The 25,690-nt window shown below is 40.8% G+C and overlaps 1 protein-coding gene across 1 annotated transcript in view; it reads left to right on the top strand.

Annotated features, from left to right (window-relative positions):
- snd1 (staphylococcal nuclease and tudor domain containing 1) overlaps positions 1 to 25,690 on the top strand; it is a 176,454-nt gene that overhangs the window by 33,888 nt on the left and 116,876 nt on the right. Inside the window, exons 12-15 of the mRNA XM_085251073.1 lie at positions 6,298 to 6,398; positions 8,610 to 8,720; positions 10,244 to 10,316; positions 14,271 to 14,412. Of these exons, the coding sequence (XP_085107199.1) occupies positions 6,298 to 6,398; positions 8,610 to 8,720; positions 10,244 to 10,316; positions 14,271 to 14,412 (427 nt within the window). The remainder of the gene's footprint in view (positions 1 to 6,297; positions 6,399 to 8,609; positions 8,721 to 10,243; positions 10,317 to 14,270; positions 14,413 to 25,690) is intronic.

The following is a 25,690-nucleotide window of genomic DNA, read 5'->3' as shown; positions in this document are numbered from 1 at the left end:
TTCTGCTGCTTTAGGCTATGGTTCATTTAATCAAAGACTGACTCTAGAGTGGTGGCTTAATTAGTAAAAATTTAAACAAGAGAACAAAAATGATGACTGACTAGCTTAAAACTGAGAAACACTATAAATTAAGCATAATCTATGTGATGAGAGTAAACACTATCCATATAAATATTGCATGTCTCTTTAAAAGCTACTTGTAATTGTTAACTATCTTCTTCAACACTCAAAATGTACATTTTGCTTGAAATCTGTGGCAGTTTGCAAACATATAGTGCCAGATTAGCTTGTACATTGTGACTAATGCTAGCAGTACTAACACCAGTAGCCTTGTTTCTTAGCAGGTGCAGAATGTGGTTACGCATTGCTGCAGCTGAGTGGTTGAATGTCTGCTGACATAGCCTACATAAAAGCTTTTACTTCTATATTAGAGTACTGAAGAGATTCAGAGACCAGGGTAGACAACTGCCATCGTGCCTTAATAAAATATATAATAAATTGGATAAATATGCTAAAATGGATGTATGGAGTATGAATAATTACTTTAACCGACTTATATTTCCGTTGCCTAGACAACTAATCATGCACGTCCCTACTCTGAAGACATCCCTTTATGACTTTGACTGCATGTTTTTCATACTGCTGAATGAATTTAGAACTGTATATATAGCATATGCCACCATATTCCTCACCATTTGATTAGTATTGACGTTAGATTCCCCCAAGTGTGTACTTATAGGCTCTTTGAAGTGAGTTAGGTTTAAGTGGAGAGCTCTAGCCCATTTGCCAGCACTACAGCTTCCTCTCTCCTCACTAGTGAATCAATAACAGAGCAACTCTGGAATGTTGCCTTCCTCCTGTTTCTTTATTGTTCCAAAGACACAAGGTTAAACCGTTTGTCACATTGTATCATTTTTAGAAATAGTTACTCAGCCGTACCTGACTTTTGAAGGAACAAGAGTTGTTCTTTACCTGCTGTGTTGAACCCCCCAAAAATGATGATGGGGGAATATTTTTGAGCACAAATCCAACCCACGAGGCTTTAATGTTAATCCATGTTACCCTGGCCTACTTGTGGTGTCAAGTTGGATGCAGGTATGCAAGTGTGCAGATGCATGCTGCGATCCAGCAAGGAGAGGAGTTTAGTCGACCCACTTATTGTCATCCTGTCTCAGAACAATGAGCTCCAAGGAGACAGATTTGGAGCAGACTCCAAGACCACAGTTTCCCTTGAAATTTTGCTCGAGAAAGCCCCACTTTTATCCTGTCTTCCTTTTGCTTTCTGACACAAATGCAGACAAAGATTTGACCTCAATATTGTTGGGGGGTAAATTGGAAGTTCCTGCTTCATGTCTTCCCTGAAAGAAGCAGAGGATGTGATTCCCTCTAACTGCAGATCTGTCAGATAACAGCAGGTGTATTTCAGCATCATCTCGAACAGGTGTTGACCAACGCTAATGGTCCCTTCCAGTCACAAGGTTGAACTATCATATCGACCTCTGCTTCTCCTTTAAGCCCAAGAGCGCAATACATTACGGGAATTGGAAAACAAGCAGATTTCCCTGTGACTAAACCTGCTAGAACGTGACTAAGCATTAACCAGCAGTCTCAGTGTGCTCAGCTCAATACCCTAATGCCAGCGCTCTGGTTTAGGAGAATAAAGCTATATTAAATGCTTTTTTCCCCCTTCTTTCTGTTAAACCCCTATTCCTCATCTCTATAAGGAGAGCGTGGGGCTTTTGATCTTTTATAAAGCATATCTAATATCCATATTCAAAAGACTGCTTTTTTCCCTTTTTTTTTTTGCCCAAGCAGAGGCTATAACTCTCTGAGGCAAAAATGAATTGGTTCAATACCTTTTGAGCAGCTCCTGCAACTAGACATTTTTGAGTTTCATATTGACACATGCTAATTTCCTTTAATTTTAATCATGTTTACATTAAGACTTTGAAACTAAAACTTGATGATTTTTGTTTTTTAAATGTGACAAATAGTAGAAGGTGTTGGAATTTTTCAGTAACTCCTTCTATCTCATATCCAAGAACTTCTTCTGAGCTATCCCTTTATGGTAGGCTATAAATACACTAAGGCATTTTCTTTTTCTCCTTTCTTGATGTCACTCTACGTCTTTCTGACTGACTGTCTTGGTCTTTCTCATTTATATCGCCACCCCCATTGAAATGGCAGTGCTTGCATGGTGACATAATCCCAAAAAGCTTGATGTGGCTAACTTTATAAGTAGTGCTTCTTGTGCGCCTGGGTCTCAGCCTCAGCAGAAAAAAAGTAGAATGGAAATGTTGCATTAAGCCACTTATCAGGGTTGAGCACATTCGGATAATCCTGCGTGCTCAAAGTGGCTCCTGTTATGCAGCTGATTGTGTAGTACTGTTAGCGACAGAGTTTCCCCCTCTTATTGGTGTGCACATCAGTGTGTGAATGAATTGAGAATGTTGTGTGTGTGTGTGTGTGTGCGCAATGTGGTATTTGATGCAGTGTGTGTGAGTGAATGTGAAAGTTGGTTTGGGAAAAGCTTGAGGTATGTGTGTTCAAGCAGACGCAAAGCAGGTAGTCAAAGCGTCATCAGGTCCCATGGCTGAAAACCCAGATGGGGCTCCCTCTTCCTCTTCCTTTACTCCCCCCTCGTCCTCTCTGTATTGTGCTGTCCCAGTATTTTCTTTCTTTCTTTTTTTTCAGCACAGCTCACTTCATTAAATGATCGCCAGCTGTGATTATAGCCTGCTAAAACACAGCAGCAACCTAAGCAACTCTCTTGCACACAAACGGTTGTTCACTCACCCACACAGTCTCCCTTCTCTTACAGTACCTTCATACCTCATTTTTTTCCGTATTGCACTAATTTTCTTAATTATCCCTCTTTCTTTCTCCTCCATTTTTTCTCTTCGAAGCTTAAAAATGTCCAGTCTTTTATATACGATAGTCTCTTGTGTGTTGCCAACATCCAGGTGCAGGTGAGGCTGTTCTAACACCTGTGTGTATTCCTGCATGTCGAACAACCCCACACCCACCGCTTTCTTTTTTTTATCACCTTGGTATGCATGCTGCAACAACTGAACTGTGAAATTTCCACTAAAAGCTTTAGCACTGTTAAATGCAGTCTTTGATTACAAATGAATCTTTACAAGTTTTTAAGTGTGTATTTGTTGCCATGTCCATTTTAAATAGTTGCAAAAAGAACAAGCTGTGAGGAGCTGGGTAGATAGACCGTGCAAGCAACGACATGTTTTTTTCTTTTCTTTTCTTTTTTTAGCTAGAGCAAAAATTAATCACCTACATGCTATTGGGATAAGCTGCCTGTCACTGTGCTCCTGTCTGGAAACCCCATCATGCAGAACCCATACTGGGCTTCTCACAACATGGTACCTTTCCCATATCACAGCTTAGCATAAGTTATCTGTAATAGCCTTTCACTTAAGACCATCGCAAATGGAGCTCATTCTAGGAAGCTCGACAACCCCACAGTCACGAGCCTGTCATTATGTTGCGTTATTGGCAAAGGTTGTTTGCACTGAATGCTAATTCGACTTAGTCTTCATGCATCCGTGCCGGTAACAGTCATGGCATAAGGCATTATTTTTTATTATTTGCACAAAGATCCATTTGGGCAGATGAAATCATTAGATTCAGGTATTTAAGGTTAAGTTCACTGAGCTGGTCAAAACTTACCAATTCATATGCTTATGATAGATAATAGGATGAAATGATAAATCCTATGTCCTTAAAATCAATAAAATGTCTTAAATTCACTTGGATATGAGTCTTGAATATTTTAGTCATGACCCCACAAGATTTTACAGCACACAGTGCTGCTATTTTAGCCATCTCTATACATTTAGCTTACACAATGACTGCATTAATAACTGCTTGCTTGCTTGCTTGCTACTTCAACTTAATCGGTCACAGTGGGGTTTTTTTTTTTTTTTTTTTTTTTTTTTTTTATAAATGTTTATGAAAATGTATAAAGGGAAAAATACAGTAAACGGTAACAGCAAGATGATAAGATAAAGGACATTGCTAACTTAACAGTTGTAGCTTACCTGTTTAAAAAAATATTAGAATTACAGAAATTCTCAGCAGGCCTGGTTTAGGCCCAGTGGGCCACCAGGCTTACAGCACACTGGTGTAAAGCCCATACATGATGATAACAGTAGAGAAGGCTTTGCTAGCCAGACTGCTCAGTCTAAGATGCAAGTTTAAAGATAAATAGCTCGAGAATAAGAATTTCTCTTGGTGGTTAAAGTCGATGCCTGGAAATCCTTAGAAAACAAACTGCTTTGTATGCCAAAGGTTTTCCAAACTTCTTCACTGTCGACATCTCTCCATTGAAAATTTGGCATTATATTAAAATTAAAGTGGTATTAAAAAGACCTTTCTTATACCCTTAGACACAGAATGAAGCTGTGACATTTGATCATTGTGAATTCCGAATGTTCTTTAAGCCCACTGTGTTGGCCATTATTCAACATCGTAACTCAGAAGCAGAAAGGAAGATTTGATTTTTCGTACTGAACTAGTGACCCGTCTTTAGACTTAGGGGATTGCGGTGTAGTTTTTCTGTGCCGCAAGGTTGAAGATGCAAAATTTTTGCAGCAACATCCATTTTCCCCCTCTCTCTTGTGGCTACAGCCTTACGTTGTTTCAGAATGACCTCATTGGCTAGGCATGTGAACACAGAACTCACATTTGATAAGCCAATTTTTTTTTTTTTTTTTACTGCAGAATACAAATTTGCAAAAAACAAAAAAACAACAACTATTACTCGAAGTCTTTTTGAAATCCTCTTCACGCTAAACCCTTTGCCAGTATACACGCAGAAACGCCAGTATATAGTAAAAAGAAAAACAAGTATTTTGTTCCTTTGGCAGAGTTGACTGAATATTCCCATGTTGCTTGTCGCCTCTGCAGAACAAACGCATTTTGTCTCTCACTTCTCCTACTGTCCTTATCACTCCCCCACTTTCTAATCCATCCACTGCCTCTCCCCCTCTGTTTCACTCTCCTCTGGGGGGTTCTTATAGATGGCTCTGCCTTATCAGAAGATCTGGTAGATGGCCCGTGGAGAATAGGCCTGGAACTCCTCTAATCTAACATTGCTGGTCAGAGTTATAATCTGTCATCACCTTGCTTAATGGGGAACCACTGGAATTTCAGATACAGAGCTTATAGCATCCAGCATTACATTTTGCTTGGATGTTGAAATCTCCCCCAGTCTCCTCTTTCTGTGTTGGATTTCTCCTTTTTACTATTTCCTGTTTCTTCTGATTCCTGCACTCGGGGTCTTGTGTCACATTGCTTTGGCTTTTATTCTTCTTCTCCCACGCCTAACCATGGATATGGGCATGGTCATTAAGAACAATTTCACACAAAACCAGTACAAAATTTTTATTTTCTATTTTTTTTTATTTTATTATTTTTTTATTTTCTCCTTTCTGAAATTACAGTTGCAGTTACTGTTGAACAGCACGGCACTCTTCTTTTCCCCTGTTCACGTCGCTACATACTCGTTCTGTCCATCTAACGACAGGCCAACGTTGTTCTTTCATGTCCCTGTAATAGGCCTGCCTCCATTGTCTGTTGGACTCATGTCTATGCTTTGGCGCTGTGATGCAAAGTCAAATTCCCACATTCTTTTTTCCTTTTTTTAATATTCCTCCGTCTTATCACACTTGTCTGACAAGGTTGAGACGTAGCTCTTAAACTACCGATGGTGTATACTGGTATGGCTACATCCCTGCTGTTACTGCTGTCTGCCTGTGTCTAGCCCGCAAAGCAGGCTTTCCCTGTCTCCTGCCTGCACATGCACGCAGCTGAGTGACAAAATTGTATCTTCGGGGTGGGTGGATTGGAGTCTATCCCCAGGGAGCTGTGTTGAGAACACACAGTGTGGGGTCATTTGGGTTCTATCACTGTTGTGTGTGTGTGTGTGTGTGTGTGTGTGTGTGTGTGTGTGTGTGTGTGTGTGTGTGTGTGTGTGTGTGTGTGTGTGTGTGTGTGTGTGTGTGTGTGTGTGCGCGCGCGCGCGCGCGCGTGCGTGTGTTGTCCCAAACACCCACTGTGTGTTAATACTCCTCCTCTGGGGAGATCTGCAGTACTTGCTGATGTGATTCACACTGACTAGGGGTGACCTTGAGAACTGGGACAAATGAAAAGACCCTGATACACATACATAAGCCAGAACACACTTCTCACACTAATTATTACCATAACCGTTGTTGCCATCACTTTGTCTCTCTACTCTTGGTATATTGTTTGACCTCTGCCTTATGTTCCCCCTTTCAGGTCAACGTGACAGTGGACTACATCAGAGCAGCTACTGGTCCAGGAGAAGGCACGCCTGCCTTCCCAGAGCGTACCTGTGCTACAGTCACAATTGGCGGCATGTAAGTCATGCACCACACTGAGTCGCCTGCTTTATATTCTTTTCTACCGTTTTAATCCCCTTTTCCATTAATACCTACTCGGGTCGGCTCGCCACGGTTTTCAGGGTTTTCCATTAGGTGATAGTACCTGGTACCAGGTACCTTCTCCCCTGGGGTTCCAAGCGATCTGAGGCGATCACCAGAGTATGCCACCGATTGGCTAGTCAGTGTCATCACTCGATGAATCATGGCTTCACATGGAAATGGATACACAGAAACAACACTGTGGTCTCAGAGTCTCAGGAAAAGCCACAGTATGAGAGGTATATTGATGTCTCGACGTCCACCTTTTGGATGTGGCGTTCGCGTTGTGTACTAATTATGTCATAGGACACGCTCGGCTGCGTTACTATAACAAACCCACACACATTAGGTGGTACTCAATTGCAATGGAAAACGAGTTGAGGCGAGCCGTGCCGCATCGAGTCACGCCGAATCAATCCGAGTTGGTACTGATGGAGAATGGCTCGAGATAATCCAGCAATATGAAACAAGAAAGGCTAAGTAAAACATGGAAGTATAGAAAAACTGCAAATCAAAATACTTTAGGTTTGTTCGGTTGTCTTTAGTGTGCAGTAGGAGACCACTGAGCCAACCTTATTGGGAGATCACACAGCACGTAATTTATCAGTGTAAATTATTTCACTAACACATTCCTATTTTGTTAGTACAGCTGCTTCCCTATTAAACCCTTTAAAAGTCAGGTTAATCTGTTGTAAAATGACACAAAATATTCATTTTTAAATCCATATTACTCGTAATCTCACCATCAATCATAAAGTAACCTGAAAGTGTTTCTTTGTCTTTTAAGTTCATATTAAAAAAAAGAAGAAAAAGGTCACCTCAGTGCAAGCAATTATTTTCTATCTACAAACTCTGCTTTGAAGGAATTCGGGTCATCCGTCTGAAACATGTATTTTACACAGTACCAAAGATATGAGGACACATACCTACTACTACAACTGTTCAGAGGTTCAAATTTAATCAGAGAGGCGCTTTAATGCCGCAGTGCTTGAAATGAAACGTCAGAAGCCTGTTCTCACTCAAAAAAAATAAATAATAAAAAAAAAAAGTTAAAAGCCACACTTATCTTCTGGTTCCCTCTGTTTATATCACTCAACACATCAAGCACATGCGCACATGGAGACGTAGATGCCTTCTTTTCATCAAACCAGCCGTCCTGTGTTTGGTAGTGCATGTCCGTACAGAGGTCAGGTCAAACCAGAACCAGCAACTCTGCTTCAGATGGAACAGTTGGTGAGGCTCCCCATGAGGCCTGAGGTCAGGGCCTGATTTGGTCAGCAGGGCAGAGGATTTTGACCTTGTATGAGCTATTCTTGTGGTAATGGACTCGAGACTCGGTAGCTTGTTTACGAAGAATTGCGTTTTGCTGGAAACTTAGCGGGTGGCTATTTGTTCGAAATCACTCCACGAGACACTCATGCACAGTACACTTAAGATCTAACAGTCTTGGAGAACTTTTGGAGTCTTGTGCGAGTTAAGATTGTCTAAAGTGCTTCCATCGTTTCACGTCATCCAATATCAATTCGATTATAAGACCATCTGTTGAGGGACCTTTTGTTCCCTTTGTCCATGAAAATGTTTTTCTGTGGCTTTGTTTCTTGTGTCGCTATTGCTTGCAGAAAGTAAAATGGGGATCAAATGCCTAAAACCTTTTCATACATAGTTTAAAGACGATTGCTTTCAGGTTATCGCCCATTTAGCTGCATTATTTCCAACAGAAGAATTTTAAAATATAGAAAAGGAACCGTTTAACTGGCATCAACAAGGGCTGAATGATTGCGTCAGTCTCCATGCCTGCACCATGTTGACAAATACTCTGAAGAGTTTCTTTCTGTCCCTTCATTTCTTTCTCCCATGGTTTAGCTAGAACACTGATGTCCAAGGGCTAGCAACTAAGTGCTACATTAAGCAGCACAATGTCCCCGTCTTTCTGCCTTCAATCCTCTCTTCCCTACATCAGTATCACACGGTAGAAGGGGTTAGTCAAGTGTGCATTGTCAACATTTAAGTGACCTTTGTTTGTAAGCAAACCCCCCCCCCCCCCCGTTGAGCTAGCTCCCTTTAGAGCTCCTTTGTGAAGCCGAGGGGTTTTGCTTGTTTTTTTGTTTTTAATTAAACTAATCTTTCTTTCTCTGTTCTGTTCCCCAGCAACATAGCAGAGGCTCTCGTAAGTAAAGGCCTTGCCACAGTCATCAGATACAGACAAGATGATGACCAGCGCTCCTCCCACTATGACGAACTGCTTGCCGCAGAGGCACGGTGAGGAACACACGCTCCTTCACACAAAGCACTCTCCGTCTACCTTTTACTTGAACTTAACGCTGCTGTGCACGTGGCATGAAGGGGGGCTGGGGGGTCTTTGAAATGATTAATTCTCAGAAATACACATTTTTTGCTTCAAACGAAATATGCTTGTGACGCACATGTGTGCACTCTCTCTTTTGACCTTGAGAGATTTTGCTTTTGTGAAATGTAGGAGACTAAAAAAAATGACCTTGAGGCTTTTTTCCTCCTTCAGTTTTCTTTTGAATTTGCTGTTAAATGCTGCACTGCAAAGGTGAAGTAATTCAATTTCTCAGAGTGTATTTTAGCGTCACCACCGTCATAAGTTCCAGCGTGTCACAGCTATTGCTGCTTTTTCCTGCAGAAACATGTCATTACCCTCACATATTGAATCATGCATGCATTTTTGCCCTTTCCTTTTTTATTTTACATGCCAAGGGATATAAACACACATCTTCCCATGTGCTAGACATTAAATCAGAGGCTCTTTACACAGGGCCTAAGAATAATTATATGGAGATGCTGAGGAGAGATTTAGTACAGGCTTTATTACTCTGCCACAGATTAGGATCTGCTTGCTATAGGTAGAGCAAATGCAGCCACAGCCTCTTGGTTTAACTCTTTCTCCTCTTTCTTTCGTGTGTCACTGCCCAGTTGCCCTGTTTTTCTCCTTTCTCACCTGATTCCCGCTTTCCTTCTTCCTTTGCGCATTTTGTCCTTATTTCTGCACCTTAGCTAGTTTTGTCCTTCTTTGGTCTAGCTCTCCTCTTTTCCCATTTCCTTTTCTCTCTACCCCTTCTCTTTTTCTTCTTCTCTCCCTTTCTCTCTGTCCCTGGTGGGGTTCTATTAGAGTTGATGGGAGGTTTCTTTCTGTGGCCTTGACTTTATTTTTAGTTTCCACTGCACAAGGCTAGTGGCCCAGAGCCTTCAAAGGAACCTCCTCCTGGCTGTTAAATGCACATGTATACATGCTCATATGAATGTACACAGTCAATCCTTAAAGGCTCCCAGTGACCCAGTTGTGGCATGTTCGCCCCCACTTCGCAGTTGCAGCCTCAGGCCATCTTCATTTTATTTGTCCCTGGAGCTGTGGTAACCATCACTAAAAACTGCTAGCTGACTCTCTATAAAAGCATCTCTCAATTTCTCCTCATTTTCGCTGGTATAACTGTAATTTTTCTTCCATTATTATTCTTCTGCCATCATTTTGACTTTTCATCTCAAACATATAGATTATCTGGCTGAGAGGAGGAAAAAAATCCTCCCACTAGTGCTTTCAGTTGTGCTGTAATGGCAGTTCAGGGAAAGAAAACTGAATGAATTTATATTCTACTTCTACAAATCCACAGTAGCTCTCCATGTATCTACAGTGATGACAAAGAAAGAGCTTTTGTTTCTCCAGGTCTAATAAACCTCCAGTCTTATGCTTTTTCCATCTAATAAAGCCATTGAGCTATGCTTGAGAGACATGTGTTTATAGCTTAACCCTTTTACTGCAGGGCCATCAAAAATGGGAAAGGGCTGCACAGCAAGAAGGAGGTTCCCATCCACAGAGTGGCTGACATCTCTGGGGTGAGTATGTTTTTGTGTATAAATGGATACAGATTGGCAGATTCTGTGTAAAGCGGAATAAAAATGTATGTACGCTGATTAACATGTAGTCATGCAGACTCATTTGCATACAACCTGAAGATACATCAGGCCAGTGATTCTCAGAAGACGCTCTCTAATCCTTGACTCACCCCTATAAGTGTTCTCTAAAAATATGCAGCATCATTAATAGAATCATCAGCGAGACTTGGTCCTAGCTTGTTTACGTGTGCCCAGGGGCTTGATAGAGGCATCGTTTGGCTAATGAAGCCTGATTGAGAGTGCTTACCAAATGAGCATCAGTGTGAGGAAAAGTATTTCAGTAACAAGTGATGGGTGATTGGTGCACTTTCCCCCCCTGTTTTTCTTTTCTTTTTAAAAATCATGCATTTTTCCTCGCAGTTTTTCAAATTTTTATCATCACGTCTTTCTGTCTTCTGTTCACCCTGTCGTCGCTGTCGCGCTCACTTTAATATAAAAATAGATTTTTTGTATTTTATTCATTAAAGATATGTAGTTTTATTTATGTGGAGTTTATGGCAATCATCCTTTCATTTATGATTGTGTTTGTCCGATTGCTTTTAAGTACAGGATTCAGACTATGCAAAAATGGCTGTAATTGAAAGGGTTAATTCTTCTTTTTGTTAAACCCTTTTAATTAAAGCTGAAAGCAATCACATTTTGATTGCCTCATTTGAAACCCATTGTGTGTATAGAAGCAAAATTCTAAACACTGTGCTTGTCGACTCCCCGTCTCTTATAGATTTTGACAAGACACTTAACAAGTGGAAACTGAACTTCAGAAACATTAACACCTCATTGTCTCTCTCACTATTGTAGTACTCTTGTTTGCTCCGGAGAGACATTTTGTTAAATTAATTAGTCTGTATTTCTTTTCTTTTTTTTCTTACTCATAGATTCTGTATTTTTATTCTTGGACTCTAGAGTAGCTTTGCATGATTCACAGTTCAAAATCATGCCTATTTATCTTATAATGGGCTGTGATGCAGTTACCCAGTTTATTCTGTATCTGCAGACAACTGTGTTTATATAGATTTGGCCAGACACACTCATTGGACACTTCAAGTTCACTTGCTAATGCCCGGTTGTATCCTTCTTTATCTTCAGAACTACCTTCACTCTTTGGCGCAGATTCAACAAGATGTTAGAAGCGTTCCTCTGAAATTTTGGTTCATTTTCACATGATGGAATATCACAGTTGGTGCAGATTTGTTCGCCACATCCTGGAGGTTCTCTCTTGGTGGCTGTGGAGGTCATTATCATGTTCAAGAAACCAGTTTGAGATGATTTGAGCCTTGTCGCTTGATCCATTATCTTGCTGGGAGCAGCCATCAGGAGATGGGAACACTGTAGTCATAAAAGATAATAAAGGGACCAAAGTGTGCCCAAAATTCTATTCATAGAATAGCAGCCTGAACCACTGATACAGGGTAGGAGGGATCTATGCTTTCATGTTGTTTACACCAAATTCTCCCCTCCTGTTGCCTGAATCGCACAATAGGCAATCAAGACTTACCGAGCCAAGTAACTTTTCACCCCCCCAATCTTCTGTTTAGTGAGCCAGTGCAAATTGTAGCTTCAGTTACCTGTTCATAGCTGTCAGGAGCTGCCAGTGTGGTCGTCTGCTGCTGTAGCCCAACTGCTTGTATTGTCTCTTCAGATATTCTCTTCTGCATACCTTAAATTAACGTTGGCTATTTAAATTACTGCTTTCACATGGAAGCTTTTTAAACCCCAAAGGTAGCTGTGCAGTAAAATCCCAGTAGATCAGAAGTTCTTGAATTACGCACACCAGCCCGTCTCGTGACTTACATCAACTTTCATCCCCATTCAGTCACCTTCTCCTTGTTTACATAGCTAAATGAATTAAGTTGCCGCCATGTGATTGGCTGATTTAGATATTTGTGGCAACGAGCAGTAGTTAAAAAGCTATACCTAACCAAGTGGCCAGTGAGGGTATAAGCTCTGCTCTAATGATGCATTTGAACGAATCATTAAAGCTCTTTAACGCCAACTGGACTTCAGAGTCTGGCTAATAAGTCATTAATATGTGGCTGTGTATAAGTGCTCTCAGATGTTTTGCTCTTCTACGTTGTCATCATTGTAGGCTCCCTGTCTCATTGTGTCAGCAGCACAAATAAATTACCGGCAGTCCCTGTAAAAATAATTATGACAGGGAATTGTTGTGCTGACTGAGCAGCTCTTATATTTCATCTGGGAGGTTTAATGCAATTCCTGCTTATAAACCTCCACCCAACTTAACTGGCTAAACTGACCACATTTAATATGTGGCAATGACTTGGAAGTGGTTGCACGGGGAGGTGCTCAATAATTAACTATAACAGTAGTAAGAAAATTATTATAGGCCACACAGAGAATTGCACATCACACTCGTTAAATTCTGTCCCATTAAGCCCACAAAGGTCGTAGCCGTCCTTGCATTTTTAGCGCGATTGTGCTCCATCATGTGTTTATGTGTGACATGCACATGAGTGCTGTGCAGAGCCCCTCTATAGCATTTCTGTCACTTTCAAATAAGAGATGCATGATTTGCAGCACCAGCTAGGATTGATGCCAGTGGGCGTGAGCGCACGCGCGTGCATGCACATGCACAGTTGTTTGGCTAGGCTAATGTAATGAGCATTCTAATAAAAGGACCAAAATAGCAACATTGCAACTCCACACCTCAGCATCCATCCACTTTCTTCACGCTGTTTTTTTTTTTTTTTTTTTCTTTTTAATTTGGTATACGCCTACATGCAACTGCGGACATACACGGGCACCCTCACACACACAAGCACTCACACACTTCTTACACGCTTCTATACGTCAGCATCCTTTGGTGGTACAGGTTTACTGAAAGGGATTATGTACATTGAGTGGGATGCAGTCACAAATAGAGCAAGGATGGGTTTATAAATGTATTGTGTAGGAGATGTACAGAGGTAGTGGGAGGAGAGTAGATACAGCACTTGACTCACCTCATGCCTTTAAAGGTTGCATAATGAGGTCCTCTCCTTTCCCATGTCTCTTCATTTCTTTCTTTCTTTTTCGGAACCAAGTTAGACTGCACAGCCCACACACTGCAGGTGCTGTAAATGTGTGTACGAGCAAGCGTGCAGTTCTGACGTCTCCCACCGAGGGGGTTATTTTGGATTGCAGTGGGTGCAGTTCAGGTGGTACATCTTATGACTGAAGCACATACCCTTTACTCGAATACTCAAAAACCCCGGTGACGCGCGTTGCATGGTTTTTCTCATCCGTCTTTTCTGTTGCTGCTTTATGTCTAGTGTAGCATTCTCTAAAAAAGGAACGGGATTATTGATATTTGTGGTTTTGAACCGCTCTGACCCTCGCATAAACTCGCAATAACAGTGGGAGAACACATGTTTTCGCTCTGACTTTACTCGTTTTAGCTCCGTCCTTTCCTCTGAGGCTTCGTGCCTACTCCCATGTCCACACTGCCACACACTGGGCAGTGACTCACTGGTCTGTTGTGCCTACATGCTCATGCCTGGAGTAGACTCATATTAAATATTTTTTTTTTTATCGTTTACAAATCTTCCGCCGCCACTACATCACTGAACCGGCTTCAATACACATGATTTGGCTCTGCTTGTAATTTTGGCCCAAGCACACCACTAAGCTAGTGACTCACCCTTGAGAACAGAGACTGAAACGGGAAAAGAGAGTATTTTTTATTTATTTATTTTTTTAATTGGGTGGATCTGATCGACGTGTAAAAATATCTGAATTAAGCACACACATTATGTTGTCTATTAACCTATTTACGCTGTGTCTTGTCTACATAGCTATTTCAAATTTGAAATGTTTTGGTTTTTTTATTCCTTCTCAAAAAGTCCAGCTGTGACTTAAATTGACGATGCCATTTCTCTTTCTTTCTTTGCTGGTCAGGAGACACAGAAAGCCAAGCAGTTCCTGCCCTTCCTGCAGAGGGCTGGCCGGTCAGAGGCTGTGGTAGAATACGTCTTCAGCGGCTCGCGCTTAAAGCTGTACATGCCAAAAGAAACCTGCCTCATCACATTCCTCCTTGCCGGTGGGTATCTTTTACCTTTCTGCCGTGAAGGTCATTTAATTTTGTGTCATCTAATTGAGTCACATCTGGGTCTTGGTGGGTATTAGTTTCTTCTATGATAAAATTCCTCACCATGTCTTTCAGTAACAGAGAAGAATTATTTTCATTTAGATTGCAGCCAGTGCAGATAGTCAGCGTCACATTAGGACACCGGATGATGCAGGGGGCAAAGGTTTAGGCTCTTCCCACTCCTCTCAGCAGCCAACCTTGAGAGGGCACAGAGGTAGCTGGGTGTGTTCCAGCCCCAGCCCACCATCTTTCAGAACACCAGTGTTGGCGTGAAACATGTGGCCCCTTTAGCCTCGCCTCCCCCCTTCTGGTGTTCTGCCAAGTTTGAAATGGACTCCCTCTCTGCTCTCCACTTGGTAGTAATCTTCATTAGAAACTGGCTACTGTTTCAAGATGAAGTGAGGTTTAAACTCCAGGTTTTTAGTGCTACACTTTATAATTTCTTCCGTGCTTCAAGTACAAAACACGCCTTTTTGTCGTCCTCTTTTACCTTAAGTATGTGGCAAGGTATGTTGTGAAAACTGCAGTATATGTTCACAGTTAGAAAAAAAGAAGAAGTGGTAAACGAAGAATAAACTAACCTGAAAAGCAGCAACACAGAGAAGAATCGAAAATAAATAAACTGCTGCTGCAGTTGCTTCATTGACTGATTAATCCCAATATATGAAACTAAACTACCGTACTTTCTGGACAATAGAGCGCACCTGTATATAAGCCGCATCCGCTCTATTTTTAAAAAATTTAAAAAAAAAAAGATATACAAGCCGCACCCAGCTATAAGCCGCAGATATCTATGATGAAAAAATAGATATTTACTGCATGTACAGAACAATCTTGTAGTGCAAATGTACAAGTATGTACCTGAACAGATTCTTTCCGAACAATGCCTTTTAACACGGCAGCAACTTTGCTGATTAAAACGTAACAGAACCAAGAGAAAATAACCGCTATTTATTTACCTCCATTTTTCCTGTATTTGAAACCACATGTCACTTTAATCATCTTCGCTGAAACCCATGAAGTCGTCTTCTTCAGTGTCGGAGTTGAACAGGCTCAGAAGCGCTTCATCACATCTGTCTCCATCAGTCTCGCTCTCCGTGTCACTGTCATCCTCCGGTGAAGTTGGCTCTGAAGGTGCGCCGCTCTCTTCGCGCAGCAGTCCAGCCTTTCGGAACCCATTGGTGATGGTGGATTCTTTCACAGCACTCCACGCTGTTAGGATCCACTGACAGACATCAGAAAAGGATGCTTTTCGCATGCGGCCAGTTTTTGTGAATGACTTTTCACCGCTTGTCATCCAAGTCTCCCACTCAACCCGTAGTGCAGCTTTAAATGCCCGATTTACACTGATGTCAAGTGGCTGCAAAAACTTTGTTGTACCTCCAGGAATCACAGCTGGAATGGAGTTTGTTTTCTTGATCGCTGCTTTCACAGAATCTGTGATGTGGGCCCTCATGCTATCCAAAACAAGCAGTGCTTTTTTCCGGTGAAAAAATCCTCCTGGGCGCTTCCCATAGCACTCCGTTAACCATTCCTTCATTAGACCTTCTATCATCCACCCTTTGGTGTTAACTTTGACCACTATGCCTTTCGGGAGTTGTTCTTTCGGCATAGTTATGCGCTTAAAAATCACCATTGGTGGAAGTTTTTGTCCGGATGCCGTGCATGCCAGAACGCAGGTGAAGTGCGTCCTCTCATGGCCTGTTGTTTTCAACAACACGGATGATGCACCTGTCTTGTTAACGGTCCTGGTCAGAGGCAGATCAAATGTTAAAGGTACTTCATCCATATTGATTATGTCGTCTGGTCCGATGGAGTTTTCTTGTATCTTTTTTTCAACGAATTTGTGGAAGTTTTCAACTTTTTCCTGATAGTCAGGGGGGAGTTGCTGACAGAGAGTGGTCCGTGCCCTGACGGACAGGTTTTTACGTTTCATAAATCTGAAACACCATGACGGCCCACCTTTGAAATCTTTAATATTCATTTCGCGGGCGATTGTTTTGGCTTTCAGTCGGATCTGTACAGTGGATACACCTCGGCCACCTGCTCTCAGTGTGTTCACCCATTCCTCCAGGACATTTTCAAGTTCAGGCCACCTGCTTTTATGTCCTCTGAAAGCTTTTCTCGACTTTTGGCATTGCATGAGCTCTTCCCGCTGCCGCCTCCAACGTCTCACCATAGACTCATTGACGCTAAGCTTGCGTGCAGCAGCGCGGTTTCCCTCCTGGATAGCAAGATCGATGGCCTTCAACTTAAAACTTGCATCATACGAACTTCTTCGTGTGGTTTCCATGATGAAGGGGCGAGGATTTGAAAATAATTAGTTGGTAATTTGTTGTGCGTGTTCTATCTGCTAAAGAAAAAGTAGTGTATTCTTCTTTGCATTGATTTTTCATCTATCTTGTTTTTTATTCTAATTCTGGTTAGAGTCCCCCTAGTGGTGGAAGAAAAATCCACAGAATAGCCGCACCTTTGTATAAGCCTCATGGCTCAAAACCTAGGGAAAAAGTAGCGGCTTATGGTCCAGAAAGTACGGTATATACAGAAGAGTGACCAAGGGGAGAAAAACAGAGAATTTTGCTGGTTCTTTCTGCTAACATGTAAGGATGTGGCGAATATCACAAATCTTTTGGCGTCTCAGATAATAAAAGTAAAAATACATGTGAAAAATATCCCACAGCTATCCCACAAATATCGCTATTGTTTGACATTTTATAGAGAATAAAATTCAGAGATTAATCTCACGTGTCCTACCTTTTGTAGACCTTTATATTATTTTCAGTGAGAACAGCAGATGCAGATGGGATGAAATAGGGACTGCTTGATAGCAGGTCCAGTCATTTATTTCAGTTCCCCGACGGTGTTGACAGTTGGTGCTAGTAATAAAAACACAGAGACTGTATCTCTAGCAGCCACCAATGATTTGTGCATCCTTCCAGATCATGGGTGGTAGCAAGAAGGCTTACCCTTTACACAGATAATGCTCTTTTTGCAATCAAACTGTGTTTCAGTCCATCTTCATTTCAGGCAGACATTTACTCGCTAAACAGTTCCTCTTCATTTCCAGTAGAACAAACACAATATATTTCTGTCAAGACAGCCAGATTCAGTTTAATTATGCGTGGCTGACTTGTTGATGCATTCATTAATTTTGTAATTTTGTGTCTGATTGTCTTGCGATCCACTGATGGCTTTTTAAATTGCATTGTTCTGTCCACTGCCTGCACCAGGATACATGTAAATGACCCCATCAAAAGAAGCCATCTGTACACAGGACCGTGTGTTTGTTGTTTTGGTCTTGCTTTTCTCGCTAGCTAAATGCCCATAATGTAAACTCAGACTGATGTTTACATGGTATACTTTTGAAATGATTTTATTCAATCAAAGATTATTAGAAAATCTTAGGAACTGCATTAGTGCTGATGGGCACTGAGCTGACTTGATTAAAGCTGTTCCCAGAAGATGACCCATGATGTCTTTAATACACACATTTGGTTGGATTAACCCTGATTGATAAAAATGATTCATTTCCCTGCCTAGTTAATGTATTTAGCTCCTCTTTCATTTAGTCCTCTGCATGAATTCAAGAGCTTACATGTGTACTTATTCTTGTTGTCTCATTTCTATTCTGTTTCTTCTATTTCATATTATTTTTCTCCTCATCTTTAATGGTGGGCACCAGTTCCTTTCATCTATGTTGTGCATGGTTTTCTTTATGCGATAACAAATTTTAAACAGTTAGCCATACATGAAATGAAGCCCCACAGCACAAAGGACACCTTATTATCGCAGTACCTTTTAATCTCCAAGTGCGTCATATCTCTTTCCTCTTTCTCTTTCCTGTCAAAGTTATCTTGCAATGTTTTATTCGCACATCTGCACCAAGGGCTGTGGAAAATGACACGCACAATAAATTGGCTGCCCTCAAGCCTGTCGTGTTTATCTGTGTATGAAACTGCAGGGGCCCTTTGGACCTTTTTTCTTCAGGCTATTGCATATTTGTGACGGAAAATAAAATTTTCAGAGGAAATCTTTATTCATTTTTCCAATATGTTCAGCTAGTTTGAAAGGACTTACCGTTAATGTATGTCACGTAAGAGTCGTTCATAAAAGGAGATAATTGTATACATGACAAAAGCCTTTCTGGCACTAATTTGTGCAGATTTAATATTTATATTTTAAAGCTGTGCGATTGGAAGTTGTAACTTGATATCGAAATTTAAGCTCCTATTTATGCTGCATGGTACATATGTGATGTGTCGGAACAGTTACTCTAAGCCTTTATAGTCTATTATGTCTCATTACCATAACCATAAAGTTTTACAGCTGTGTCATTTTATGCTTTCGTAGGGTTAAGTATCATCATTACTCATCACCCCATTAATTATGGATAAAAGGTTAAAGTATGTTTTCTATATGCAGAGTCCCCTTGTTTAGTAATTTGCTCCGAGTGCTATGTAAATATTCACTACATGCAAATAAAAAGGAAATCATTCAAAGGATGCTGCTTTTAAAACCTGCCCTGCATTAGTCATCTGTTTCATTAGCTGCATTTTCTTCATACTGTATTCATCAAGGCCAAATTTTTATTCTTTAACAGTGTTGTGGGAGGGCATTTAAGAACAAAGTGTTTACAGTAGCACTGCAAATGAAATCATCCCAAGGCAGTAAGTGATGTAACGCCGCAATTCAATATTACAATACCAAAACACAATTTAAGATCTCCCGGCCTGCTTAGCCAGCAGCATTTTTATTCTTTTGTTTTAGCCATACTTATTTGTCCCGGTTTAACACGGAACCCTGCTGACTACTGCAAGGAAATTGGTTCTCCAGCGAGGTGCCTCAAAAGGCCCGGTGTCTCCTTCCTTTTCCAGAGTTTTCCTTGATGTAGAAAGACAGTTGAGGAAAGAAAGTACAGCAGCAAGTGAAGCCCATGCTTCAAACAAGACCGGAGGTGTGCTTCAGGGGTAGTTCCCCTTTAGTCTCCTGAAGCACTTTGCCTTACTTTTCTTCTTCTTTCACTCTCTGGCTGGGCACTGTCACTCCAATATGTAAGTTTGATAAAGGGTAAAGGAGTCATCCAGTTTCTAAGAGATGGGGGTACTGTATAGGAAAGGGATTTAAGGGTGTGGTGAGGGGGTCTCGATGGATGATGAAAGGAAGAGCAGAAGTAAGATGTGGAGGCTGGAAGGACATGGAGGTTAACAAAAAGGGGATACGGTAAAAAGGAGACATAAAAAAGCAATTCATGTAAGGTGAATGGGAGTAAAAGATGGTTTAAACAAAGGTGGACAAAGTGGTGAAAAGGATGTAAAAGTTCATTGTCTTCAGTGGATTTCAGAGTTTGAGTTCAGAGCAGGTGAAGTGCACTTCCAGAGTTACTTGTTGTAAAGTTATGAGCAGCAGACTGTCAAAAAGATGAACCAGCGATCAGACGGGCACAAAGATTTCCAGTGTCAGCAAGGAACATTAGCCATCACACAGTGTTTGGTTTAGTGCAGACAAAGACTGCCCTAAACACCCGTGTGTTGGTGGTACACTTTAGGCATTGTCTGAGGGCAGATTTATAAAAATAAATAAAAACAGAAAAATAAATGAGGTAGAAAATTTCAAGACACACTATCTTAAAATGTGAAAAAAAAAAAAGAAACATAATCCCAACATAGTCAGGAGAGTATGCACAATAAAATGCTGTTGTGCCCTTCAGTAGAACCCAACCGATATATTGGCTAATATTAGCTACTTGCCAGTATGTTGGTATCAGCATTTCTAGCGACACATAAATTAAAAAGGAAAAAACCAAAGAAGATATGGAAGAAACACTCTTTAACCTGGTTATCAGCATGAAACAGTGATTTTCCTGATGTTGCATCACATGCTTGAAATATCACAAAAGCAACAGCATTGTCACATCATCTTAGTAAGATTCATGAAAAGCTATAACATTTTAGTGAAACCAATTTGTGTATCCGATAAGGAAAGAAAAGATCAGCTAATATGTCTATATATTTTTAAATCACCAAATATTGGTATCAATTTTAACAATGCAGCAGTGATCAGGCTTTACTATGGATCAGGTAGATGGCTGCCCTTCCCTGAGCCTGGTTCTGCAGGAGGTTTCTTCTTATTAAAAGGGGGTTTTTTCCTTCCAACTGTTGCTAAATGCTTGCTCAGAGGGGGTTGTTTGATTGTAGGGCTGTTCTCTGTACTAAGGTAGGGTCTCCACCTTACAATATAAAGCATCTTGAGGCGACTGCTATTGTAAATCAGCGCTTTATAAATAGAACTGTATTGATCTGAAGGCCCCGAAAACACAGATAAAGACACTTGCTGCTATGGAAGCATGGTGGTGCAAACATGCTATGAAGAAGACCCTCTGCCTGTAAATGGAGGGACAACATTGTTTATTGTACACAAACAAATATAAAATATAATTATACATACTAAATTTCCTAAATCCTAACTGATCCATGCAAAATGCAATGTGTGCTCTAGAGGAACGGCTCTAACACTGCCTAAGCTTTGTCTGAGGTAATGAGGCCTTACATTTGAAAGCCGTGGTGAGATGATGGTGAGGCGGAAAGACGGATTCAGAGGATGAAAGAGAGTCAAACAATCCAAAGATTTTCCCTAATAGCACGCTCTCGTGATCTTACCATCAGCTGCCTGCACTCTGTGGCTTGGCCACCTGTGTGTTTACCCTCAGGTAAACTTTGGCTTGGCTTTTTTGCATCAACGGAAGTGAAGGATGAGGTGGACATATTCAAATAGGAGAATTTTACCTTATAGTTGCACACGGGGACGGACAGCAAGGATTAATGAGATGATAAAAGGGGTTATTGAGGAAAGGATTTTAGAGCTGAATTCACACACACGCTTAGGCATGAACCTCCTAGTTGTTTGTTTGCCTGTTGCAAGGCTAATTATAACCTGCCAAGAGCCTGTCAAAAATTAAGAATTAGTGACTTCATAAAATAAAACGATAGACAGTAATAGCATTCATACTGAGCTGCCTTTATCTTTTAAGCATCCATTTATACCTGCAGACATGCCAAAAACAGTACATCTGGCAGGGTATGTGTAAAAAGTCGAAGGCTAATCAGCATGCCGGTTACCAGCTTAGGGATTTGTGGCGTGTTATTTGTTTGCATAAACTGCATGATGACACTAGTGCATGACAGCCACGAGAGGCACATGTCTTTAGGAAGATACTTGTCATTTTTCATCATTACCAGTGGAAGAGAAGTTGATCCACCACTGTGATCTCTAGTCACCTGAAAGCTCACCGAATTCCACAGTAAAGTTTTTGGGAGGAATTTTAACTAGGTTACTAGATGCTGGCAGTGTACATAATATTTGTCACTTATATATCCAGATTGGTTCTTTTAGGTGAGCTGTAATGATTTGGAAATAATAATTATTCTTTTAAGTGTTCATATTAAACAAATACGCAGCTAAAGTTTGACATTTTTGAAATTACGTTAATCTTGTTGTTGTTGTACGCTGTACGACAGGATCACTATTACCTTCATGTCTTCCTGTGAAGAATGAGATTGGTTCAAGGTCGTTAGCTTGGTTTATAACAAAGATTTAAAGCAGGGTAAATGCTTAGCTTTATATAAAAGATAGATGTAGCCACTGTGACCCTCACATTTGTTTTTATCCTGTTTTTGAGTCTTTAAGTGTGACATTTTGACAGTGTTCAGCTTGTTTGTTTGTTTTTTTTAAGCATGACGATGAGCAAGGTTGGGATGTGAAGCAAAGGAAACTGATCACTCATAAGTTACTTTAATCCTTTACAAAGCTGCCAAATCCATTTTGCTGTAGTTAGGATAATAGGTTTTTTTTTTTAAGTAAGTTATTCTATAGTGAATATGAATTTAAACTAGAGACTGAGACTATAAACTCAGTAGGGTGGGTTTTTACTGAGGTAATGCATCAGGAGAGAAGTAGTCATTTTCTCTGTACTGTGCAAAAGTCTTGAGCCTCACGTCATTTCTTTGTATTTTGCTAGGAAAATGGAAAAGAGATAGAAATAAAGTATAGAAGTATAAGTTCTAACAAACTGGAAAGTCAATATTTGGTAAGACCACCTTGACATCTTAAAGTCTCTTAGGCAGGCTTTCTTGTAATTTAAGTAGTCTTTAGGACGGATTTACAAGGCTTTTTGAAGGATATGCAACTCTTCTTTGGATGTTTGCTGCCTTTTGATTCCACACTGCTTTAACATTGTTAAGGTCCAGGGTGGGGAGGTCAATCCATGACTATTACATTGTCCAGGTTTGCTTTCACTGCATCGGCAGCAAGTTCAAAATTTGAAAATTAAATCATTGCCAATTAGGCCCTTTCCAGACATTTGACTGAACTTTTATGCATTCCTAATTCTATTCTAAGCCCCAAACCGCGACAGAGCCTCCACCATGTTTACCAGATGGCATTTGACCCTCACTTTTGTACTTCTCTCCTGATGTTGTCCATACTTACTGATGGCTATTTGGACCAAAAATGTTTACATTTGGATTAATCACTCCACAAGATCGATTGCCACCGATTTTCAGTTCCGTCCTTGTGTAATTTGGCACTCCTCAGCCTTTTTTCTCCCTGCTTTCTTTCGTTGAGATTGGCTTCTTGACAGACACCCTTCAGAACATTTCTGATGATGCTTCAACAAACAGAAGATAAACAGACAGGTCCTGTGTCAGGTTTTTTCCCTGTTTCTTAAAGCCATGACTTTCAGATGCTGCTCATCTGCTGTAAAGCCTGGAGAACTGTTGCTCAAAACCACTTTACAAAATACACAAAAGTCTGTTTACAGTTTATTTTGCTTTTAATGATTCGATCTAAACCATAAACAATCTGCCTTTAATTCAAGCTCTATCTTTAATCTGGCTATTTTAAACTAGTGCAGCGGCCCCTTGGAAAGAATACAGGTTCAAAGCACTTGAGCAGTGGATTCATTTTTCAGATCTACAGTCTGTGGTTGTATTTTGTTTAGTATGCACAGCCCACACAGCAACACAAACATATGTTGAAGTTTTAATATCTTGGCTTTAATGTAAGCGACTCGTGATTTTTATTTTTATTTTTTCTTCTTCTTCTTCTCTGAAATGACAGTGGGCACAGAGAGTACTGTTAATGCTTAAACGAATGAGATTGTCATCTTTCTTGGTTGTACGACAAACAGTTGTCAAGAGAAAGCTGAAGTGGTTTAGCTTGCGTGTGTACGTTTCTGCCACAAGGTTAGAAGATTGACTTTGGTTCCATACATCTTATGTGCGAGCCCTTTTTATCGATTTATAGCAGAACGTATAGAAACAGTTGCGCCTCGTGTGGAGAATGATTGTGGCAGAGAATGATGGAGAATTTGTGAGGACCTGTCTGGATGGAGGGATAGTGTTTTGGTGCGAGGCAAAGGAGCTTAAAGCGTGTGTGTGTGTGTGTGTGTGTGTGTGTGTGTGTATATATATATGACTAAGCAGGAAAGGTGTTTTTAGCTAAGGGGGCAGGCAGTATTTCATCAGTCATGTTGCTCACCCCAAATCACAGATTAAAAACATCTTCACCACAGGGCCACCCCACCCGTCTCTGAGCCTGAGCTCTGCAGAAGGGAAGGAGGAGGAAGCGAGGCGGGGGGGGGGGGGGTGGGCTGGGATTGGGGGTGATACAAAACCACAGCATTACTAAATGAAACTGCTGATAGCTTGTCATCTTTTACGAGTCGAGTTGCAGCATTTGGAAACGACAAATTAATTCTTTAATCTGCTCATTCAATTGTGCGTTAATTTGTTCCAAAATGAACCAGTCATTCATTACTAACAGTCCTTCCAGATCTGTCTCTAAAGTCTGGCTGAGACATTTAAAAATGCAAAATCCAATGCCCGTGTCTTACACATCAAATCTAATGATTGATGGTGGATTGACAAGTAGGCAGGCACTGCAGGCAATAATGAGGAGCAGCTGTACAGCAGAATCTGTGTGTGTGTGTGTGTGTGTTGTTGTTTTTTTTTTTGCTTTCGTATATAGTGTGATGTCAGGACGATCAGTGTATGTCTTGTTTGTCTCGGAGATAAGATGGATATCCTGCAGTTTGACCTAGATGTTTATCGGGGTGTCAGGCGTGAGTTATGTATCGTGGCGCAGGTTAAAATTGGCTATGCTAAGTGACTCCCTGGTTCGGTCTAAATGCTGCAGGGAGGAGACTACAGTATGTGTGAGTAAGTCGCAGGATATTGAGTGCAGTTAGGTCATTTGAGGGGACAATGCAGTGTGTATTTGTTTGCAGATACGTCTGACTCGATTAGGGGGACTTCTCATTCAGGATGCATGATTAGTGTTTAAGAAATTCTAGCTACTTGTTAGAGGTTTGCTTTTCTTTGAGTATTAATGTTTTTTAAGCTCTTTAGTTGGTTTGAAATCGTCTTCCCTGCATGCCTGGAAATTCCTTGTACTTTGTGTACTTATACAATTAAACCAGACTTCTTTGTCTGTTACATTAATGTTTCGTCTTTTCTGTGGATTATGCTAGGGGGGTGGGGGTAAAACCCTACATTTCCAGCCCTTATCATAGCTTCGGCCAATTCGAGCAGAAACTCAAATATCTCTCCCTCTCCAATTATTTCATATACCAATTTTTGCTAACGGCTTGCAGTATTTGCAAGCTGTTAACAACCTTTCCTCTTGTCTTTTTCTCTCCCCCCCCCCCGGCATCCCTTACCTCTCCTCCTGTCTTTGTTCAGGCAGTGTTGTAGCTACAGTGTCCCTTGTGGAAGTCCTGTCCTGGTCCACTTCTATAAATACTTTCAAATGATCTTGGCCATCAGTGTCTCCTCCTCCTACTCCTTCTCTCTATTTTACTGGAGGCTTTATTTTCTTTATGTTCTTGTTAATGTTTGAAAATAGACAAATACTTTGGAGAATATGCACAACAACTATGATACTACTGAACTATTGTATGCTATAATTTAAAAAAAAAACCCAGATGTTTCTTAATTTTAAATATATTTATTGTTAGTCTTTGGCATTTCATAGCTTTAAACTGTCTGACAGTCAAGTATATTGTAATTTAAACATCATGACCTTGAATTACTCAGGAACATGATATTTGAGCTGCAGTGAAACGATGCAAACTTCACTGTAAAAGAGAAATTCTCACGTGTCTGTTTGGCTTTAAAGCTAGCTGTTGGACACTTTAAGTCTTGCAGAAGGTTGACTCAACAGCTCTTCGTAACCC

Source organism: Mchenga conophoros, linkage group LG17, assembly GCF_057382185.1.
Source record: "Mchenga conophoros isolate Kocher_MC1m ecotype Shallow Benthic linkage group LG17, M_conophoros_male_GT1.1, whole genome shotgun sequence".
NCBI lineage: Eukaryota > Metazoa > Chordata > Actinopteri > Cichliformes > Cichlidae > Mchenga > Mchenga conophoros.
Note: the sequence above shows the minus strand (reverse complement) of the source record. Positions and strands in the feature narration are given on the sequence as shown.